This window comes from Bubalus kerabau, chromosome 19 (assembly GCF_029407905.1).
Source record: "Bubalus kerabau isolate K-KA32 ecotype Philippines breed swamp buffalo chromosome 19, PCC_UOA_SB_1v2, whole genome shotgun sequence".
NCBI lineage: Eukaryota > Metazoa > Chordata > Mammalia > Artiodactyla > Bovidae > Bubalus > Bubalus kerabau.
In genome coordinates, this window is record NC_073642.1 from 28695141 (window position 1) to 28714575 (window position 19435).

Below are 19435 nucleotides of genomic sequence, written 5' to 3' on the forward strand. Positions count from 1 at the left end.
GGTGGTAAAAACGGAAGTGCCCCAGTCAGGAGCACTGAGGGTCGGGGTGGAGGCTACTATTAATGCCCGAGCTGGATGCCCTGTTCCCTCCGTTGGAAATGACTTCTGCCTCTGCCTGGGTCATGACAGGCCTGATGTGCCTGTGTGTGGACCAGGTGGCTGATAGATGGACAGGGAAGAGTCCTCCCCACCCCCCTGTGCCTTCCCCCTCCCATTACCCCTCCCCTGGAGCCCCCAGCCCTGCCTAGCTGGAAGAAGGTTGTTCATCTGCAGAGCAAGGACCATGGTGCCTGATGGATGGACAAGGAGGGGTCCTCTCCCAGTGCCTTCCCCTCCCATCACCCCTCCCTCTCCCATCACCCCTCCCCCATCTCCCCATCCCTCTGCCATCACACCCCTCCACCACCCCTCCCCCTCCCATCACCCCTCCCCTGGAACCCCCAGCCCTGCCCAGCTGGGACAAGGTTGTTCAACTTCAGAGCAGAGCCCAAGGCACCTGAGATGGAACAAGCAGCCTGATTTGACCCCCGGTTGTGGAGCCGCTCTCAGAGGATCTGGTTGAGGCTTCCACACAGGCAATCAGAGCTTCCTGGAGGAAGCCATGGGGGCCCCTAGGCGCATCCTCTGGGGGCTGTTGAGGGGAGGATGTCAGGGTCAGTGGGAGAAAGGGGGTCCCTGGTGTGATGATGCCAGGGCCCCCAGTTCTATGCCATCAGGACGGAAACTGACCTGGGGCATTCCTGAGTCAAGACCTAATAACATTGCATGTATGCATGCTAAGTTGCTTCAGTCATGTCCAACTCTTTGTGACCCATGGACTGTAGCCCACCAGGCTCTTCTGTCCATGGGATGCTCCGGGCAAGAATATTGGAATGGGTTGCCATGCCCTCCTCTAGGGGATCTTCCCGACCCAGGGATCGAACCCACATCTCTGGCACCTCCTGCATTGGCAGGGAGGTTCTTTACCTCTAGCGCCACCCAGAAAACCCCCTATTAACATTAGGTTCCTCTTAGACTTCAGAACCCTCACCTTGTTCTGAAGTGCCTCGTAGAATCAGCCTTATTGCAGGAGCTGCTGCTCTGGTGTGAAGAGACAGTCGTCCCTTTGTCATCCGTGGTTTCCCAGTGTGTGTGTCTGCTGGGTGAGCCTAGATATGGGTCCTCAGGCCAGTGGGCACTCACTGTGACCGGTTTTGGAGCTTTGATCTAAAGCCCATGAAGCTGGTTTGTTGGAGTGAGAGTGAAGCTTACAGCTTTCCTCCAGGCATCCCAGACACACATGCAGGCTCTTCTCCTGAGGTTTAAAGAGAGCAAACGTTGCAGAGAGTAAGTCTGGAGACCTGCCCTGAGTCCAATGTCGGCCTGAGGTTGGGTCAGTGAAGTGGCGCCTTTGTCTCGGGTGTCAACCTGCTCGGTGCCCCCCAACTCAGTCCACAGACCCCGGGTATCTGGGGTGGAGACACCGGCAGAAGCTGGAACCCCTCTAGGAGTGGCCTGTTCTGTGGCTGTTGACATGTCAGTTAATTAGGATTGCATATAGATTTTAAAATTCAGGTCTTCTGTCACACTAGCCAACATGTTCAAGTTCTCAAAAGCCAAGTGAGGCCACTGGTTCCCACATTAAACAGCTCAGAGATGGAATATTCAAGATCTTGCTGTTGATAGCTCTGGTCTTGAGGCAGCTGGTGGAACAGAGACCACGTCACCCAGCCTGGACTGGGGCGTGTGGAGCAGGAGGAGCCAGACCAGCTTGTGAGGGGCTGCAGGCCTGCAGGAGCCCCAGGGCACACAACTGGAGCCTGGTGGGTATTCCCATCAGTGAAACCTCGTGGGCTCTCTGGAGTCCCAGGGCTCAGGGCTGATCAGGAGATGTTTGGGAAAGGGCGCCCTGGGATTGTAGCACACCACTCTCCCCTTGGAGGCCTGAGTATCTGAGGTACACTGCCTGGCCCGGCGTTGTCCTCCTGGGGCGTGCAGGGTTTCCTGGCTGGGGTGCAGTTACTTGCTCTGTGAGCTGTGGGGTGATGGGGGCAGGACTCCCACGCCCTCCCCGCCGAAGGCCCCTGGCCCTGCTGCCTTGCCCCTGCGCGCTCTCAGAAGTTGACAGCTGTCCCCACTCAGTTCCAGGGCCCTGTGAGCCAGAAGACCTCATCGACGGGATCATCTTTGCAGCCAACTACCTGGGCTCCACGCAGCTGCTTTCGGAGCGGAACCCATCCAAAAACATCAGAATGATGCAGGCACAGGAGGCTGTCAGCCGGGTCAAGGTATGGGAGGCCCAGGACAGCTGGGTTCCCTACAGGGAGCACTGGAGGGGGTGGGCGACATGGCCTTCTATCCAGCTGTGACCCGCCCGCCAGCCCTGGGTGCAAGAGCGGGAGCATCTGAGGTGCCTGGCGGGGCCGAGGGATATGGGGGCTGGGGGCGCAGAGGCTCCTTAATGAGGACCTGCCACTGGGCCCCCTGGACATGCAATTTGTAAAATGTGGTTGTTCCAAAGTGTTCAAGTCACGTGTGTGTGGATCCTCTAGTTCCTTTTTGACAGTCTGTGTATCTATAGTGCCAGAGTCCTTGCAGAAAGGTGAACAAACAAACAAAATCATATGTTTTATTTAAATTTATGACCTCAAGAAAAGCTCTGATGTACCTGCAGCTCCGGGTGGCTGCTTGAAGTGTGAAGTGTGGGTGTGGGTTTGAAGTGTGGGTGTGGCCAGGCTCGGAGGCAGGAGGGCAGGACCTCGTCAACAAAGATAACAGGGTCAGGAGAGAGAAGGGGTGCTCTGAGGACATGCCCCTCTGAGCAGTCGGGGGTCTGTGGACGTCTGTACCCCTGCAGCCCACCCCCCCATACTGGTCATGCTCTTCAGCTGAGGGAAAGGGGCTCCAGACATGAGCCCCCTGTGCTGGTCAGGAGGGGACAGAGCAACCCAGCTCACTTTGTGCCCACCTGTTTTTCTTTCTCTTTCATGCTGCTCAGAGGATGCAAAAGGCTGCCAAAATCAAGAAGAAAGCGGTGTGTAGGATGTGGGGTTTGCGGGTGTGTCTGTGGCCTGTCCTGTGCACTGGGAGGGGGCAGGGAGGGCCCTAGGAGCAGAAATGATGTGTCAAACCCATTTTCTATTCTCTTGGTAGGTCAGTGCTAGACTTTTGAGTGAAAAACCACCCACTCACAGAAGCGTTTAATTGTTGTCCTTTTTCATTTCCTTTTTTGAGTCTCCGTGAGCTAGAGCATGGTCACTGCCATGTGTGATGTGGCTGGTTTGTGTAGACATTGTAAAGTGTGGCTCTGATATGACCGTGTGATGCGTTCAGTGCCTAGGCCCCCTGTACAGAGTTAATTAAATTGCCCTGATATTTAAAGACTCATTAAGTTTAATTTACTGAATCGGGATGAAGAGAAGTGCTGTCTGCCCAGGGGACCCTTTCTCTATGGAGAAAATTTCTGGAGCGTGGGCAGGCTTTTAAAAATCTCAGGTCGACCTTCAGTTCTTTGTTCAGTAGTCTGGTTGGTTAGTAAATGCTGGGTGTTTTCTAACCATCCTCCCACTTCAGGAAGTGTCCCATGCTCAGTGTCCAAGGGGCTGGCTGGGCACTGGCTCTGCTTGGGCATCAGGAGAGTCAGTCCCCTGTACCCACCTGGACACCACATTATGGTGACATGGCCAAGGACCCTGCCAGGGGCTCCCTCCTGCTGCAGTGAGACATTGTCCCTCAGGCCCCATGATGCCTGCTGTCTGCCCAGTGGCCCCTCTTTGGGTTCCTTCAGCTGCAGGAAAGGCAGGACCTCACACACACCCCTCTGCTCCAGCTGCCTTTGTGCTGGGTGCCCCCCAGGCACAGCAGAGAAGGCCTGGCCTTGAAGACCTGCAGTGGGATGTGCTTTCCCCGAGGAGATGCACGCCCATCCCAGGCAGCTGGAGTAGGATGGTCAGTGTGGACCCCAGCCTTCTCTTTGGGTCCAGAGAACCCAGAGGGGTTGGGCATAGGCACAGCAGATCTCAGCGGCCAGCCAAGGCCAGCGATGACCTCCACGAAGGATTGTTCTTTCTCTTGGCCAGGAAGATGCTCGGGGTCATTGCCAAGGGCCCCTTCACTGGTCTGCCTGCAGCTGGCCAGGCCAACAACAATGGGAAGGTCCCCGTGAGGAAGCAGGGTCCCCAGCAGAGAGTCCCCACCCCAGGGGCTTGCCAGTGTAATCGCCATGCACAGGAGTAATTAAGAATCCCCTGTGACTGGCTGTCTTGGTTCGGGCCAGCCCCTGAGCATGCACTCAGCTTCCAGAACATTCCTTTACACATCACTAGCGGCCATACAGTGGGCATACCCAGGAGAGGACGGGCATTTGTGGGGTGGCTTCTCCAGTGTCCTATGAGGGCAGTGCCTGTTCTAGTAGAGATCTTGCCCCCTTAGGGTTTTTGGAAGATGGTGGGGGAAAGGCGGGGGAGTTGACACAGTCATTGACATGACTGTGCCTTTAAACCAGAAGAAAATGCAGATATGCATTTCCACCAGTGTGAAAAATCCATCCCCCCGCCTTTCCTGGCGATACTTGTAATCCCGAATCCAAGAAATGTAGCTCTAGTACCAGACTTGGTGTTTCTGCTGTGTTCCAGAGGTTCGGCAGGCAGGCTCGCTTCTCCTGGAGTGGGGGGCTGCACTCTGGATGCTGCGGCACAAGCCCCCCTGGCATCCGGCCCCCTCCTGTTCAGCCTCCTGGAAGCAGTCCCCCTGCCGTCCTGTGCAAACCGCCCCAAGAGCTCACTTAGCGGAGATGGGCTCGGAAGCCCGCGTTTAGACTCCCATGGCTGCTTCTGCCGATGAGCTTCTCCCTCTAGGGGCGCTCGGGGTCCTGCATGAGATTGTCAGGCCTTTGTCTGAGTTAGTTTTTTTTCTAAGGTTTGTAACGGTCTCCACCATCCTTTCTTAGAATTCTGAGGGAGATGCCCAGACACTGACGGAAGTGGATCTCTTCATCTCCACCCAGAGGATCAAGGTGTTAAATGCGGACACACAGGTGAGCCTGGGGAGACGGGGGGCTTTAAAATCATGCTCAGGAACTCCCAGGAGAGCCAGGTCGAGCTGCAGACACCCTCTGTGGGGCTGAGACCATGTCCTTGGGACATCCCCCGGCCCCTGCCATGGAATATAGAGTGAGCTCTGCGGGGTGGGCAGCAGCCTCGGGCTGGGCGGCTGAGGCTGGTGATCAGGTGTAGCAGCAGCGGGCATGAAATAGAGACATGATGAAGGGGAGCCGGGGGTAGGGGAGCAGGAGTCCTGTGCTCACCCTCGGGGTTCCCAACGGCCCTCTCGAGGCCTCTGTGCACCAGGCTGGGAGATGGAGCTGGAGGGCGGAGACCCGGGCTACCCTTGGTCCCCAGGGTGGCGGTGCTCCAGTGGGGAGGGTCCTGAGATCTCTTTCCTGTGAACCATGTGCCCAGCTTGTGTCTGACTCAATTCTTCTAGTCTTCCTGTACCTGGGTCTTTGCATGAGCCTGCTATTGTGGGAACAGAAAAGCCAGATGGAGGGGGCTGGGAGCTGGGGGAGCTGGGCCACGGGTGGATGAGCTTTGCAGAGCCTAAGGGAGGGAGGGAGGGAGAGTGGCAGCTGTGGACAGACGTGGAGGGCCCGGCTCACTTTGGGGATGAGCGGGAGAGGCTGGCCAGATGCCGGGGTGACGGCCCCCTGCTTCTTGCCCTTGGCAAGTGGTCCGGGTGGTGACACCAGGTGTGTGAGCAGCCAGTTCCCCAGCTCCCTGTGGCCAGCGGTGTCAGATCCAGGGACGACCTTGTCGGACTCGGTTACAATGTCGGAAACGCAAACTAGTGATTTTCTCACTCTGTTCTGAATTTTGCTATCTAATGTGCTCTGTGTATAAGAGCTTCCTTTCCCCCCACCTTTTCTTTTCTTCCTTCTCACTGTGGACTTCTGAACTTTTCTTAAACTTGTGTTATAACCATCTTCCCCCATGGGCTTCCCTGCTGCCTCTGACGATAAAGAATCTGCCTGCAGTGTGGAAGACCCACCTTCTATCCCTGGGTTGGGAAGATCCCATGGAGAAGGAAATGGCAACTCTCTCCCGTATTCTTGTCTGGATAATCCCATGGACAGAGGAGCCTGGCGGGCTATAGTCCGTGGGGTTGGCAAAGTGTCGGACATGACTCAGTGTCTAACACTTTCACCTCACATAACCCTACTGTTGTTGTTCTCTTGGGTGCTTGCCTGCGCCATCCTGGAGCCCTGCCCTCGGTCTCAGATGGCATTCCTGAGACACTGAGATGTTCTTAGGCCTCCTTGCGCTCCCACTTCAGGCCTAGAACCGGCCACTCTCCAAGGAACCTTGGTTCATGTCCCTGGGGAGTGACATACAGAAATGAGACCTGGGTGCTGGCTGTGCCTGTCAATGCTGAGAGGCTATTGATCCTGGGCCCTGGAAATGAACCAAGCTGGACAGTACTGTTTTTAAAAGCCAGGAGTTTATACATGTGCCTCGTATTGGAGACCAGCTCCATAGGGTCCTGCTCACTGGCTCCTGATTCTGCACACAGCCTCAGTCCACAGCGTGGATCACAGCTCCCGACACCCTCAGTGTGCTGCCGCCCTTGCTGTCTCCTAGTGGACCATGTCCTTGCTGGGAAGCTGAGAGGGGCATAGGATGGCTCTTACACAGTGGATGAGCTGGTTTAACTTCTCAAGGCCCAGTGGGTGGGACAACCTGATGGATGTCTGGGGACAGAAATGGCAGCAGCACGTGTGTCTTGGAGCAGGAGTGACACCGTGATGTGGCTCCTGCCATGGCCTTCCCTTGCCGATCGATCGTAGAGGCCCTTCCTCCTCATGGGTCTGTCCCCGGGTAGCCAGAACTGGGCCTTGTCCTCTGACCTTTGAGTCCAAGTTCCCTCATGGGGCCTTCCACCTGGTGGGAACTCAATTCGAAAGCATCAATTCTTTGGCGTTCAGTCTTCTTTAGTGTCCAACTCTCACATCTGTACATGTCTACTGGAAAAATCATACCTTTGACTAGATGGACCTTTATCAACAAAGTGATCTCTGGTTTTTAATACACTGTCTAGGTTTGTCATGGGCTTCCCAGGTGGCCCTAGTAGTAAAGAATCTGCCTGCCAATGCAGAAGACATAAGAGACTCGGGTTCGATTTCTGGGTCAGAAAGATCCCTTGAAGGAGGGCATGGTAACCCACTCCAGTGTTCTTGCCTGGAGAAACCCACGGACCTAGGGGCCTGGTAGGCTACAGTCCATGGAGTCGCAAAGAGTCAGACAACTGTAGAGACTTAGCAGCAGCTAGATTCGTCATAGCTTTCCTTCTAAGGAGCAAGTGTCTTATTGTGGTGCTGGAGAAGACTCTTGAGAGTCCGTTGGACTGCAAGGAGATCAAACCAGTCAATACTAAAGGCAATCAACCCTGAATATTCATTGGAAGGACTGAAGCTGAAGCTCCAATCCTTTGGCCACCAGGTGTGAAGAGCCGACTCATTGGAAAAGCCCCTGATGCTGGGAAAGATTGAGGGCAGGAGGAGAAGGGGACAACAGAGGATGAGATGTTTAGATAGCATCACTGACTCGATGGACATGAGTTTGAGCAAACTCTGGGAGATGGTGAAGGACAGAGGAGCCTGGCATGCTGCAGTCCATGGGGTTGCAAAGAGTCAGACATGACTTAGCAACTAAACAACAACAGGGAGCTACCTGAGTGGGTCAGGTGTAGGACACTTCACTGCTTTGGACTTTGTTTCCTGATGTTTTGTGGGCAAATGGTCTGGGCTAGCTCCTCCTTCTGGCCCCATCCCTCATCCACCCACCTGTCAGGGTCCTCAAGACCACCACAGGGTCCATAAGTTGATAAGAGGCTTCCCAGGATTCAGCATATGGTTGCACTCAAGCCTGAGAGTCACTGAGCACTGGGCACAGAGCAGAGTCACCAAAGAAGAGGATGCCTGGGGCTGAGCCTGGGGAAACCCTGAGTCCTTCTCAGTGGGGCCACTCAGGATGAGCTGAACTTTCTGGCCACAAGCTCTGACCACACGAGTCAAGTGTGGGTTGTCAGGAAGCTAGAGAGCATCAGCTCCTAGGGTCCTCTGTGGGGGCTGGTCACATGGCCATCTGTCCTGCCTGCCACCCACCAAAGTCTCAGAGTCTGGACAGCAGTGGGGTTCAGGCTGGAGCTCACTGGACCAGATGCCTCAGGCGTGGTGAGCCTCTCTTATTACGTTGGGTGGGGTACCCTCCTGAAGTCCAGGTTTCCAGATGAGCCGAGGGCCACCTGTGGGCCGGCCTTTCTGCAGATGGTGTCAGTTCTGCCGCGTCAGCCCATCTTTGCATTGCCTCCTCTCCCTGATGCTCCTGTGGGGGACTGCAGCCCCTGGGACTGGGAACGGGCCCATCCCTGAGAACTTGAGGGCTGGACACGTTTCCGAGCATCTAGGAGCCCCATTGACTCTCAGAGGAGAGCTTGGTGCGGGGCCCTATGGAGGACAGATGGGGAGGCTCTGAACTCCCTTTCAGCCCTCCTCTCTTCCCTCCTGCTGGGTCTTTGGTGTCTGATCAGGGCTCTGGGATGGGGCATCAGCTCCCGAGAGTGGACTGACCAGAAGTCGCCATTTCCTTTGCCTGCTCGCTCAAGGTCAGGCCTTAATCCACATGGGCTCTCCATCCTGGTGGCCACAGCATCGTGGCCATGCTCTGGGCAGCCACTGCCCAGACCCCTGTTGGCCAGGCCTACCTCCTGGGTAAGGGGCAGGCCCATGCTGTGGTTTTGAGTGTCTGTCTTTGCTGGATGTTTGTCCCATTGTGCCCTTCCCGAGGCCCCATTTTCTCCATGTCAGTCCTCGAGTTCTCTTCTAGTGTTCTGGCCGCATCACAGCCACCGTGGGCCTCCTGGCGTCTTCTCCTCCCGTGGGGAGGGCTCTGTCCGAAGGGCATGGGGCTTTGCCACTTCTGTCCTCCAGCTCAGCTCACCCCACACTGTTCTCTGCCCACACACTCTGCAGAGGGCTGACTGGGACACCTGTGGTCACACTCCTGTCCCAGGGACCTGGCAGGACCCTCTGGTGGCTGTTGACATGCACTCAGAGTTGTAGCGGGGGAGCAAATTTCTGACACCTGGGAGTTGATTCAGATGTTTCTGAAAGTGGCCAGAAATCGAGATATGCCGAGAACCACACCCACCTGTCCCCTTGCAGCGTCCCTTCCTGGAAGGGGGCTCCTATAGTTTTAACCTACCCCATACAGCCTTGACCAGAAATCATAGTGGCGCCAGGGAGGCAGGAATGCAAAGTGGCTTCTATGAGGAAGTCAGAGGTCATGGAGGCTACAGAAGGACCCTGTTTTCTTTTATGGAAAGAGGACAAAGACATAAAAGACCAGCTGGTTAGATTCTCAGGACTTCTGTGTGCAGTCTTGCTGGGACATGGAGATTCCTGTCAGGCGGCAAAGGCCATCAAGAGCGATGGACCCTCCAGGGCCCTGAGGAGAGTTGAAGGGCTGCAGAGACCTGTCCAGCAGCATCAGGCAGGCTGCCTTGGGGTCGTCGCCTGGCCTGGGCTGCTCAGCTCCATGGGAGGGACTGTCCCTGGACAACACTGGCTCTGAAGCCTTCCTCCTCAGCTCAGCAGGAAGCCTAGTCCGGGCACCTGCCTCTCAAGGAAGGGACCCTTCAACAGACAGACAGAGACAGCCTCTGGTTGGATGGGGACAGGCCTCAGCTGCTGCTCTTCCCCTGAACAGGACCCCCACCCACATCTCACCCCCATGAGCATCATTTTGGAAGCTGTGAGGCTAAGGTGAAGGCAGATCACCTTGACTGTAAAGAATCACCACCCTAAAGTGCTCTGTCCATGGGGTCAGTGGTTCTCCACTAGGGAGACTCTCTCCCTTAGGGCCCAGTGGCTACAGCTGGAAATGTGGGTGGTCATCACAGCTTGGGATGAGGAGATGCCACTGGTGTGTGGTGGGTGGGGGCAGGGATGTTTCTGATTGTCCTACGGTGCCCAGGACACCCCACAATACAGGACGGTCCAGCCCCAAATGTCAGGGATGCCACTGGTGTCTAGTGGGGTGGGCAGGGATGTTGCTGAACACCTGACAAGGCCTAGGATACCCCAAAATATAGGATGGTCCAGCCCCAAATGTCAGGAGTGTGGAGGCTGAGAACCCCTAACTTAGATGTTTCTAGGGCTTGATCCCTGTAACCCGGGCCCTCCTTCCTTCTCTTGGCAGGAGACCATGATGGAACCCCTGATCTCAGGTGTTTCTAGGGCTCGTTCCCCATAACACAAGCCCTCTCTCCTTCTCCTGGCAGGAGACCATGATGGACCATGCCCTGCGCACCATCTCCTACATCGCGGACATTGGGAACATCGTGGTGCTGATGGCCAGACGCCGTATGCCGCGCTCCGCCTCCCAGGACTGTATCGAGACCACCCCTGGGGCCCAGGAGGGGAAGAAGCAGTATAAGATGATCTGCCACGTGTTTGAGTCCGAGGACGTGAGTAAACATGCAGGTGTGATGTTCCCTCCCAGCGGCTTGGGCCCCACAGGCTCCGAAGTGTCCCAGGAAACCTTGTATATGGTGGGGATCCTGTGCACCATCGCGACACTCCCAGCAAAAGCAGTGATTTTTGTAACACTCTTGGAATTTGCAGAGACCATGGATACAGCTCTGTTTTGCTTCATGAAATGAGTTTTTGAGGAGTTTGTAAGCAGAACCCTAATTAAATAGGCTGAGGAGCTTTCTGACTAGGTCCTTTAGCAAAATCTTGTTCTTCCCAAATACAGTAGCCCCAACTCACTTTTCTGTTGAAGATCACACCCCTGCATGGGGAGGGTTACTAACGGGAAGGCATCTCTGCTTTTGCTCACGGCTGTTTCAGGCCATAAGAAGCTGGAAAATCCAGTGGGACCCTTGCACAACATGGGCTTGAACATGAGGTCTCACTTACCCGTAGACCTTTGTAGCTGTAGATGCTGCAGCGCTGCACGAGCCATTTTGCTTGAATCCTCGGATCCCAAACTATGGACACAGGGAAATTGTGGGTATAGAGGGCTGATTATAAATTGTTGTTCAGTTGCTCAGTCATGTCTGACTCTTTGTGACCCCGTGGATTGCAGCACACCAGGCTTCCCTGTCCTCCACTATCTTGTGGAGTTTGCTCAAATTCATGTTTACTGAGTCGGTGATGCCATCCAGCCATTGCATTCTCTGTCATCCCCTTCTCCTCCTGCCTTCAATCTTTACCAGCATCAGGGTCTTTCCCAATGAGTCGGCTCTTTACTTCAGGTGGCCAAAGTATTGGAGCTTCAGCTCCAATATCCAATATTCCTTCCAATGAATATTAAGGGTTGATTTCCTGTAGGATTGACTGGTTGGGTACAGAGAGCTGACTAGAAGTTAGACATGGATTTTTTTAGACTGTTCAGAGGGTCAGTGCCTGTAACCCTTGTTTTGTTCAGGGGTCAACTCTAATTCTGATGTTTAAAATACTACAGACTCACGACAGACCATGACCCTGCTGACTCCTGTGTTGGGTGGGATGAGAGCATCTTTCTGAGCCTAGAAGAGGGAGAAAGGGACGGGGGAAGGGAGCAGGAGGGCAGGAGGTGAGAGTGGTCTCTGGGGCGCCCCGAGCAGATCTGACTCAGGACCACCCCGGAGGCAGTGCTGAGCTGTTCTTGTGGCTGTTGGCAGGGTACGATTTTAATAAATTCTCTCCCCTCCGTGGACACTTGGAAGGGGCATTCTCAGTCACCAAGGGACTTGAGAGTGTCTAGGACCTGGAGCAGTGGAGTAGGGTCCCGGTGTTTTCAGATTTGAGCAGGGTGGGTCGGGGCAGTGACGTTTCTGCTAAGAAGTTGAAGTCAAGTGCGAGTGCTTTGAAGCAATGATGTTGATAGGAGAGGAAGTTTACATACAGATGCACTAGTGCACACTTGTGTTCCTTTCACCTTACACAGATGTCTGTGGACTCCTGCATGGACATGTTTGTGTAGCTCATGGCTTGAGGCATCTCAGAGACTCAGCATGGGGGGTTGTGATGGGTCCTGGAGAAGGGCCATGGTTGATGGGGGTGAGGCAGGACACAGGTGAGTCGGGTGAACAGCCTGCCTGTGCCGGGAGCAGGAAGTGTCCGAGCTGCCTGCCATGTCCTAGGGCTGCTGTGGTCTTGGTTTCTCACTGGGAGAGGAGGCTGAGAGCAAGGGCAGAAGTGTGTGGGGCTCCAAGTGGCCCTTGAACGTGTGTGGGAAAGATGGACTGGGAGGGGCATGAGAGGATAGAGCAGCCCCCTGGAGAATCGGGCCCTGATGATGGCCCCACCAGGTGGGCTGCCAGGGTGAGTGAAGTATCCAAGGGTCCCGTGCAAGCAGAAGGGGGAAATGGAACATGGCTGCTAGGACTCTGGCAGCCCCCTCAGAGCCTCTGTTTCCCCTCTGTTAAGTGGAAACCAGCACAGATGAGCCACAGAGGTGAGAGTGCTGAGGCCCCTTTGAGTGTCAGCCTCCATTGCCCCCCAGGGAGGCCCACTACACCTGCCCACCTTCTGGGCTCATGGCCCTGGCTGTGACCTGGGGAACGGGACAAGGGAGGGCCCTTGGGACTCAGGGGGAGGGCTGCCAGGATGAGGGCAGACAGGGGATGGGAGACTGCAGCCAGCAGCTGGTGGGAAGATGCTGAGGTTCCCGGAGTGAGCCCCACGGAGCCCAGGCGTGTACCACCTCATTCCTCAGAAGCTCCCCAGGTGGTGGGGGGCCATCCAGGTAAAGCTCAAAGGGCAGGCTCAGGGCAGTGGAAGAGGAGAGCACTAAGTGATGCTCAACCCCTTCTTAGTCAGGGGACACCAGTCAGAGGCCTGGGGGTGGTCAGTGTCAGCAAACCTGAGACCTCAGCAGATCAGGGCACGTCTGGGCCTCCAGGGCGCCCTCACCCTCCACCCACAGACAAGCCTCCTCCTGGAGGCCAGGATCCTCTGCTTGGCCTGAGGCTCTGCATGCGTCCGGGCCAGTGGCGCCACCTGGTGGCCGCAGGGCTCCACACCTGCGACTGAGCACACTCTGTCCTCCCTCTGAGCAGAGTGGCCAAACTGCCAGGATGCTGCTCCAAGGGTGAGCAGGGCTGGGTCCTGTTGAGTGGACGTGGGCTTCCCTCCTGCAGACCGTTCGGGGCCCAATGTGGGAAGGCCGTGCAGTCTAGCATCAGAGGGCTCCGAGCTCTGGCTCTGTTACCTGGCCCAGCCCAGGTTTTCATAAAGGCTTATTTGTTTGCAGCCTGAGAATCGTGCAGCATGTAGAGCAAGAATGGGACTTGGGCCAGACCCTCAGTTCCACGTGTTTTGGGTCATGTTGACCTGAGGTTTTTGCCGAGGGTCGCACTGCTCTCCCCTGGCTACCCAACTCTTTGAGTCTTTACCCTCGCCTCTCAAAGTCCTTCATCTGCACACCAGCAGGTGGTGTGTTAGCTCGTGCAGTGCTGCTCAGTGTCCAGACCTCTGCAGGGTTAGGGGTCCAACCCAGTCCATAGAGATGGTCCCATCGATGTAGAAAGAAGTGTGGCGACTTCCCTGGTGGTTCAGTGGTTAAGACTACACGCTTCCACTGCAAGAGGCATGGGTTTGATCCCTGAGCAGGGAATTAAGATCCCATATGCTGTGTGACATGGCCAAAAAAAAAAAAAAATATATATATATATACACATATAAATATATATATATATATTTATGTATATATATATTAGAAAAAGAGAAGTAGAAAGAAGTGAGTTGCTCTGTGCCTTGCCCTGTGCCCTGTCTGCAAGGGCCCAAGCTTCTCATTGGCCTCACTTTGGCATATCCACACCCCCACGAGAGTGACTGGCACACATCCTGCCCCCACTCCTGCCCCTGATGGACTGGGTCCTGCTGCTGTGGAGAAATAAATACTGGGTGGATGACTGACAGCCTCTGTGATGTTCCCCAACAGGACACACCTCTAGGCTGCATCTGGAATAAGACGAGTGGAAAGAAAATACAACACAGTCACCAGGAAAAGCAACAGAATTATGGTCATTAGCAAATAATTCATAATCTCCTCAGACTTTATTGGACATAGGCTTTGTCTTAGGATGTCTGAGGTTTAGGGCAGCTCGGGTAGGGGCAGGCAGGGTGCCCGGCAGCAGAAGGGCTCCCCCCACGGAGACCCGGGCCACATTTCTCTGCAGCTCCTTGGAGCCCAGCCAGGGCCCCCCTCCCAACCCCATCCAGGCCTGTGTGCCTGCCTGTCTCCCGTGGCCGACCCTCTTCCATCCCCTCCCCTCTCCTGCAGGCACAGCTCATCGCCCAGTCCATTGGCCAGGCCTTCAGTGTGGCCTACCAGGAGTTCCTGCGGGCCAACGGCATCAACCCCGAGGACCTGAGCCAGAAGGAGTACAGTGACATCATTAACACCCAGGAGATGTACAACGACGACCTCATCCACTTCTCCAACTCGGAGAACTGCAAGGAGGTGGGTGACTGGGGACGGGAAGGGGCTCTTGGGCAGGGGGCCAGGGTGAGCCTTCCTGGTGTGTGGGCAGCGTCCCTCTGGCTCCCGCTTTTGTAGCGAGTACTTGTGTGTGAAGAGTGTGGTGCTGTTAGAGCAGAGGAGCTGCCAACAGTCCATCTTAATGACTCTGAACTTGTGCCCTTTATTGCTGCTCTTAGCCAGGGGCTCAGCCCCTGGTGGTGTTTCTGGAAGGCATGTGGGAGTGGGCTAGGAAGCCTCTCGTAGTGGGGCCTTGACAGGCTCCCATGGGCTTGCTCAGGGCTCTCTAGAAAGTTCTCCTGAGACAGAGGGGGGAATTCCGGGGTGGCCTGTACCCTGCCTGCTTGTAAATGTGAACAATCCTGGCTTGCTGCTGAGTGAATGAGTGCTTGACAGGCAGCTCTCTGAGAGTGATCCGAGAGGCGGAGAGAAAATGAAGGACTTTTCTAGATGAATTTGGAGGCCTGGCAGGCTTTGCATCTGGATTCTGAGAATGTACCTCTGGCCTCTGTGGGTCTGGGAAGGTGAGGGGAGCCTGGACACTGGAGCCAAGCTTGGGGCTGGGGGTGGTCTGTGCTCTGGGTTCACAGGATGGAGGAGTGGGCCCTGAGAGGGCTTGGGAGCTGGAGCTGGGAGAGGCCAGGGGGATGGTTGGTGGGCCAGGATTTGTGGCCTTGGTTTGGAGAGCCCAGGTGGGGCTGGTCCTTCTGTGGGTGCTGGGCAGAGGCCTACCCCAGCCCCGTCTTAGGCAGGCCCCTCTTACTCTGCTGATTCCCTTGCAGCTGCAGCTGGAGAAGCACAAGGGTGAAATCCTGGGCGTGGTGGTGGTGGAGTCGGGTTGGGGCTCCATCCTGCCCACCGTGATCCTGGCCAACATGATGAATGGAGGCCCGGCTGCCCGCTCGGGGAAGCTGAGCATTGGTGATCAGATCATGTCCATTAACGGCACCAGCCTGGTGGGGCTGCCACTCGCCACCTGCCAGGGCATCATCAAGGTGGGCACGGGGCCCCTCGCTTTATCCGTGATGCTTTGTAATCCCCACTGACCCTCAGGGAGGCTGAGCCCAGAGAGACCCACCCAGTGACTTTGAACCCAAAATTGCACCACGTCTCTGACAAATCAAAGAGGGACCTGCCTCCAACCCCCACAGTGGGGATCTTGAGGGAGGTGCTGTCTGCTCTCACTTAGCTGGCTCCTGAACCATGGTGATCCCAGGAAAGGCCTGAGGACCTGTAGCTGTCAGGTGACCAGGCTGTCCTGGTTTGCCTGGGACTTTTCACTGACGGTCACACCTCCTGGACACCTGAGGAGGTGGGTCCCCAGGCTGGATCTGAGCTGGGGTGTTGCTCTCCCCATCTGACCGGAGGACCTGCAGGTGTCTCATCAAATGATACACTGCGGTCTCGCAGCTGGAGGATGGACCCCCACCCCACTGTCACTCACAGATGAAGTTCTGTGAGCTGGCTTCTGGACCTGAGGACCCAGTGGGTATCATGTAGCTAGATAGACAGAGAGACATATAAGAGGCCTCCATCAGAGGTGCTGAGGCTGGGCCAGCCAGGACCCTCCCTCTGCAGGCTGAAGCTCCTGGGCAAGTTTCTCACCTGGGCTGTGATGGAGGCTTGTGTGTATGCGTGCATATGCATGTGTGCACACATGTGCATGAGGGAGGAGCTCCCTGCAGCCATGTTCAGGCCAGGCCTCTCCCCCTCCCTCCACTGAGTCCCAGGACTGTGGCTGCAGCTTTCACTGTCCCCTGGGGCCTGAGGTGGCCCTTGGCTTGAACTGGCCTGTCTTGGTGCAGACACGAGCCTCCCACTGGCAGATTTCTTTGCCCTGACTCCAGCACGAGGGTCCTTCTCTGGAGGACACTTTGTTTTCTGGATGGGGCCCTCATTGTCTTTGCAAACAGGAGGTTCCCTGAATGCAGCCTGGTGAGGGCCCCTCTCGTGACCCTTGAAGGTGACCAGGTGCCAGCTTCTTGGCTGTGCACAGGGGTACTCAGAGCCTGGCCTCTGGCCCTGAGGGCAGCTTATACTTGCCCAGGTCAAAGGGCACACCAGAGCACAGGGAGCCCCGACACACACTGCCGCCTGGGATGGCCGGCACCCCTGCATCGGGTAAGGGTGAGGCCTGCATCCACGCACAGGGGGACCTGGGTGCCCAGAGGGACCTGCTTCTGTCCCTCTGTGCCTAGGGCTCTGCCTTGCAGCCAGCTCACCCCCAGCCCGGGCCCCAGAACTTGTCTTTCTAGCAGCATCTCAGACCCTCGTGTTCCTGCTCACAGGGTCTGAAGAACCAGACACAGGTGAAGCTCAACATCGTCAGCTGCCCGCCAGTCACCACTGTCCTCATCAAGCGGCCAGACCTCAAATACCAGCTGGGTTTCAGCGTGCAGAACGGCATCGTGAGTCCGCTCGGCCCTCGGCAGCCTCCGCTGTGCCCGTGGATGGCTGTTGCAGGGGGCGGGGGCAGCTGTCTGTGTGCCCTCCGACCCCCTGCCCCAGAACAGCTCCTGTCTGATGGAGCAAGTTCCGGCCAGCAGCCAGGCCAGGCAGGGTGGGTGGGCCGGCGTACAGGTGGACTGGGTCCCTCCAGCCCCCCGGGGCACCCTATCCCGGTGGTGGTGTTCTCTGCAGACCCCTGCTTTGGAGTGGAGGAGAGCCCTCCTACCTCTGCATTTGGGACGCAGCCAGTGACAGCGTCAGAGTCAGATGTGCGAAAGACACCTGCTCATTCCTGTGTTTATTCATTCACTCCTTAATTCACTTGCCCATTCAGTGCTTCGCTTGCAGTTCCAGCACTGTGCCAGCCGTGACCCCAGGCACTGGAGGCAGGACAGGAGGGCCTCCAGGAGTAGATGATGCTAGGTTCAATGAATGTTGGTCTGGCTGAAACTCTGCCTGTTCCTCAGCCAGGCTCTTCCCTCCAGAGTCCCACCTTCTCTTTGAGCTGTACCAGTTCTGTTTCCTGGGTGGTTCCTTCTGCAGAGGTCCCAGTAGGCTGGGACTTCGCCACAGAGGATGGAAGAGAGGAGGCTGGTCATTTCCACATTGCTTAGGCCAGCCCAGGAGGAGGTTGTGGGGTGCATGGTGTCAGGTGAGGGGGATGTGCATGTCCCCTCCTCCCGGGAACACAAAAGGAGAGCGTCCCAGAAACAGGACTGCCAAGGAGACAGTTTCCCCCGTCACTACCTGGTGCAGGAGTGTGGGGAGGTACATTTGTTGGCCGGGGTAGCAGTGACTGTCTTCACTGGAAAGAGCAGAGTGGCTGCTGGAGAATCTTCCAGAACGGGCTTTACTTGTGTACCACTACGATCCAGGAACAGAGGCCCCAGGATGGAGGGGCAGGTTCTCCCACAGCCATTTCCAAGCACATTCTAAATCATTAATCTCTCAGTTTGTGAGTCAGCAGAGCATTTGTAGGAGCATCTGTCCTGGGGGCTTCATCCTTCCGGTGGTTAATTCTCCCCACCTTTGGGGGCAGGAGGAGGCTGGCAGGCAGGGCGGGGACACTAAACTGATGACACCCCAACCCCACCCCGTGTCACTTAGATCTGCAGCCTCATGCGTGGGGGCATCGCGGAGCGGGGCGGTGTCCGTGTAGGCCACCGCATCATCGAGATCAACGGGCAGAGCGTGGTGGCCACCGCGCACGAGAAGATTGTCCAGGCGCTGTCCAACTCGGTGGGAGAGGTGAGAGGTCACTGCCTGAAGCCAGAACTGGGCTCTCGGGACCCAAAGTCTCTAGGACCTGACATCAAATTCCCAAGGGCATGTAGGTGCACTGGGACTTCCGAGAGCCCCTCAGGGGCCAGTCAGCTGAGCTGGGCTGTATCTCCTGGGGGAGCCCGTGGCAGGCGGGGTTCAGCGTCCTCTCCTTGCTCTGGTTACCTGTGCGTTCAACAGGATGGGTGGGCACTGGGTGGAGACTTGAAGGCTGGCCCTGCTGCACTGCCCACTCCCACTCTGCTGGCTTCAGGCCTGCCTGCCTTTTTCTGCTGCTCTCTGGCATAGGCATGAAGCTGGTCTGAGGATGGTCACCGGGTGGGGGGTTCAAGGGGGAGTTCAAAAGGGAGCAGGGTTCCTCAAGAGAGATGTAGGTGCTGGGGGAGTGCCAGCCCAGTGTTGGCACAGAGGCCTCCCCAGTATGAGGTGGGGTATAGGGCTGTGTGTCGCAGGCAGTCAGGGTAAACAGGTGAGGGTCTCCCTGGGAGAAGCCTGGGTGATCACAGTACAGAAGGAGCAGACGAGACAGAGCAGAGAGGTGGGTGGCACAGGGGACGGGTCTGAAGGCAGGTGCTGGGCGGGGAGTTTGGGTTTGATTCGAGGGTGGTGGGGACCCCAGGGGCCATGTGCGGAGGGAGGGCTCTGGGGCAGTGTGGGGGCATGGCTTCCTCTTCACAGCCTGGGGGTAAGTGGGTGGGTGGGGGTGCTCTCTTCTGGAGGGGTCTTCAGATTGCATCGGTCAGGACACATTTCCTGGGGCCACGGGGACCTACTCAGGTTTTGTGAAAGTCCCAGGGCTGGGGGGAGGGGGCTTCCCTGGTAGCTGGTAAACAATCCAAACCATTAGACCAGGGTCTTCACCTGCAATGCAGGAGACCCTGGTTTGATTCCTGGGTCAGGAAGATCCCCTGGAGAAGGGATAGGCTACCCATTCCAGTATTCTTCAGGCTTCCTTGGTGGCTCATACAGTAAAGAATCAGCCTGCAGTGCAGGAGACGTGGGTTCAATCTCTGGGTCAGGAAGATCCCCTGGAGGAGAGCATGGCAACGCACTCCAGTATTCTTGCTTGGAGAATCCAATGGACAGAGGAGCCTGATGGGCTACAGACCATGAGGTCATGAAGAGTTGAACATGACTGAGGAACTAGGCACACAAGGCTTGGGGTGGGGGGTAGTTACCCTTCCCAAGTAGGGGCGTATGCT

At 56.5% G+C, this 19435-nt stretch overlaps 1 protein-coding gene across 1 annotated transcript in view; it reads left to right on the forward strand.

Annotated features, from left to right (window-relative positions):
- The window catches only part of APBA2 (amyloid beta precursor protein binding family A member 2), a 46519-nt gene that overhangs the window by 24650 nt on the left and 2434 nt on the right, over positions 1 to 19435 (forward strand). The window contains exons 4-10 of the mRNA XM_055555786.1: positions 2122 to 2267; positions 4928 to 5014; positions 10315 to 10500; positions 14307 to 14486; positions 15287 to 15499; positions 16793 to 16912; positions 18060 to 18200. Coding sequence (XP_055411761.1) covers positions 2122 to 2267; positions 4928 to 5014; positions 10315 to 10500; positions 14307 to 14486; positions 15287 to 15499; positions 16793 to 16912; positions 18060 to 18200 — 1073 coding nt within the window. The remainder of the gene's footprint in view (positions 1 to 2121; positions 2268 to 4927; positions 5015 to 10314; positions 10501 to 14306; positions 14487 to 15286; positions 15500 to 16792; positions 16913 to 18059; positions 18201 to 19435) is intronic.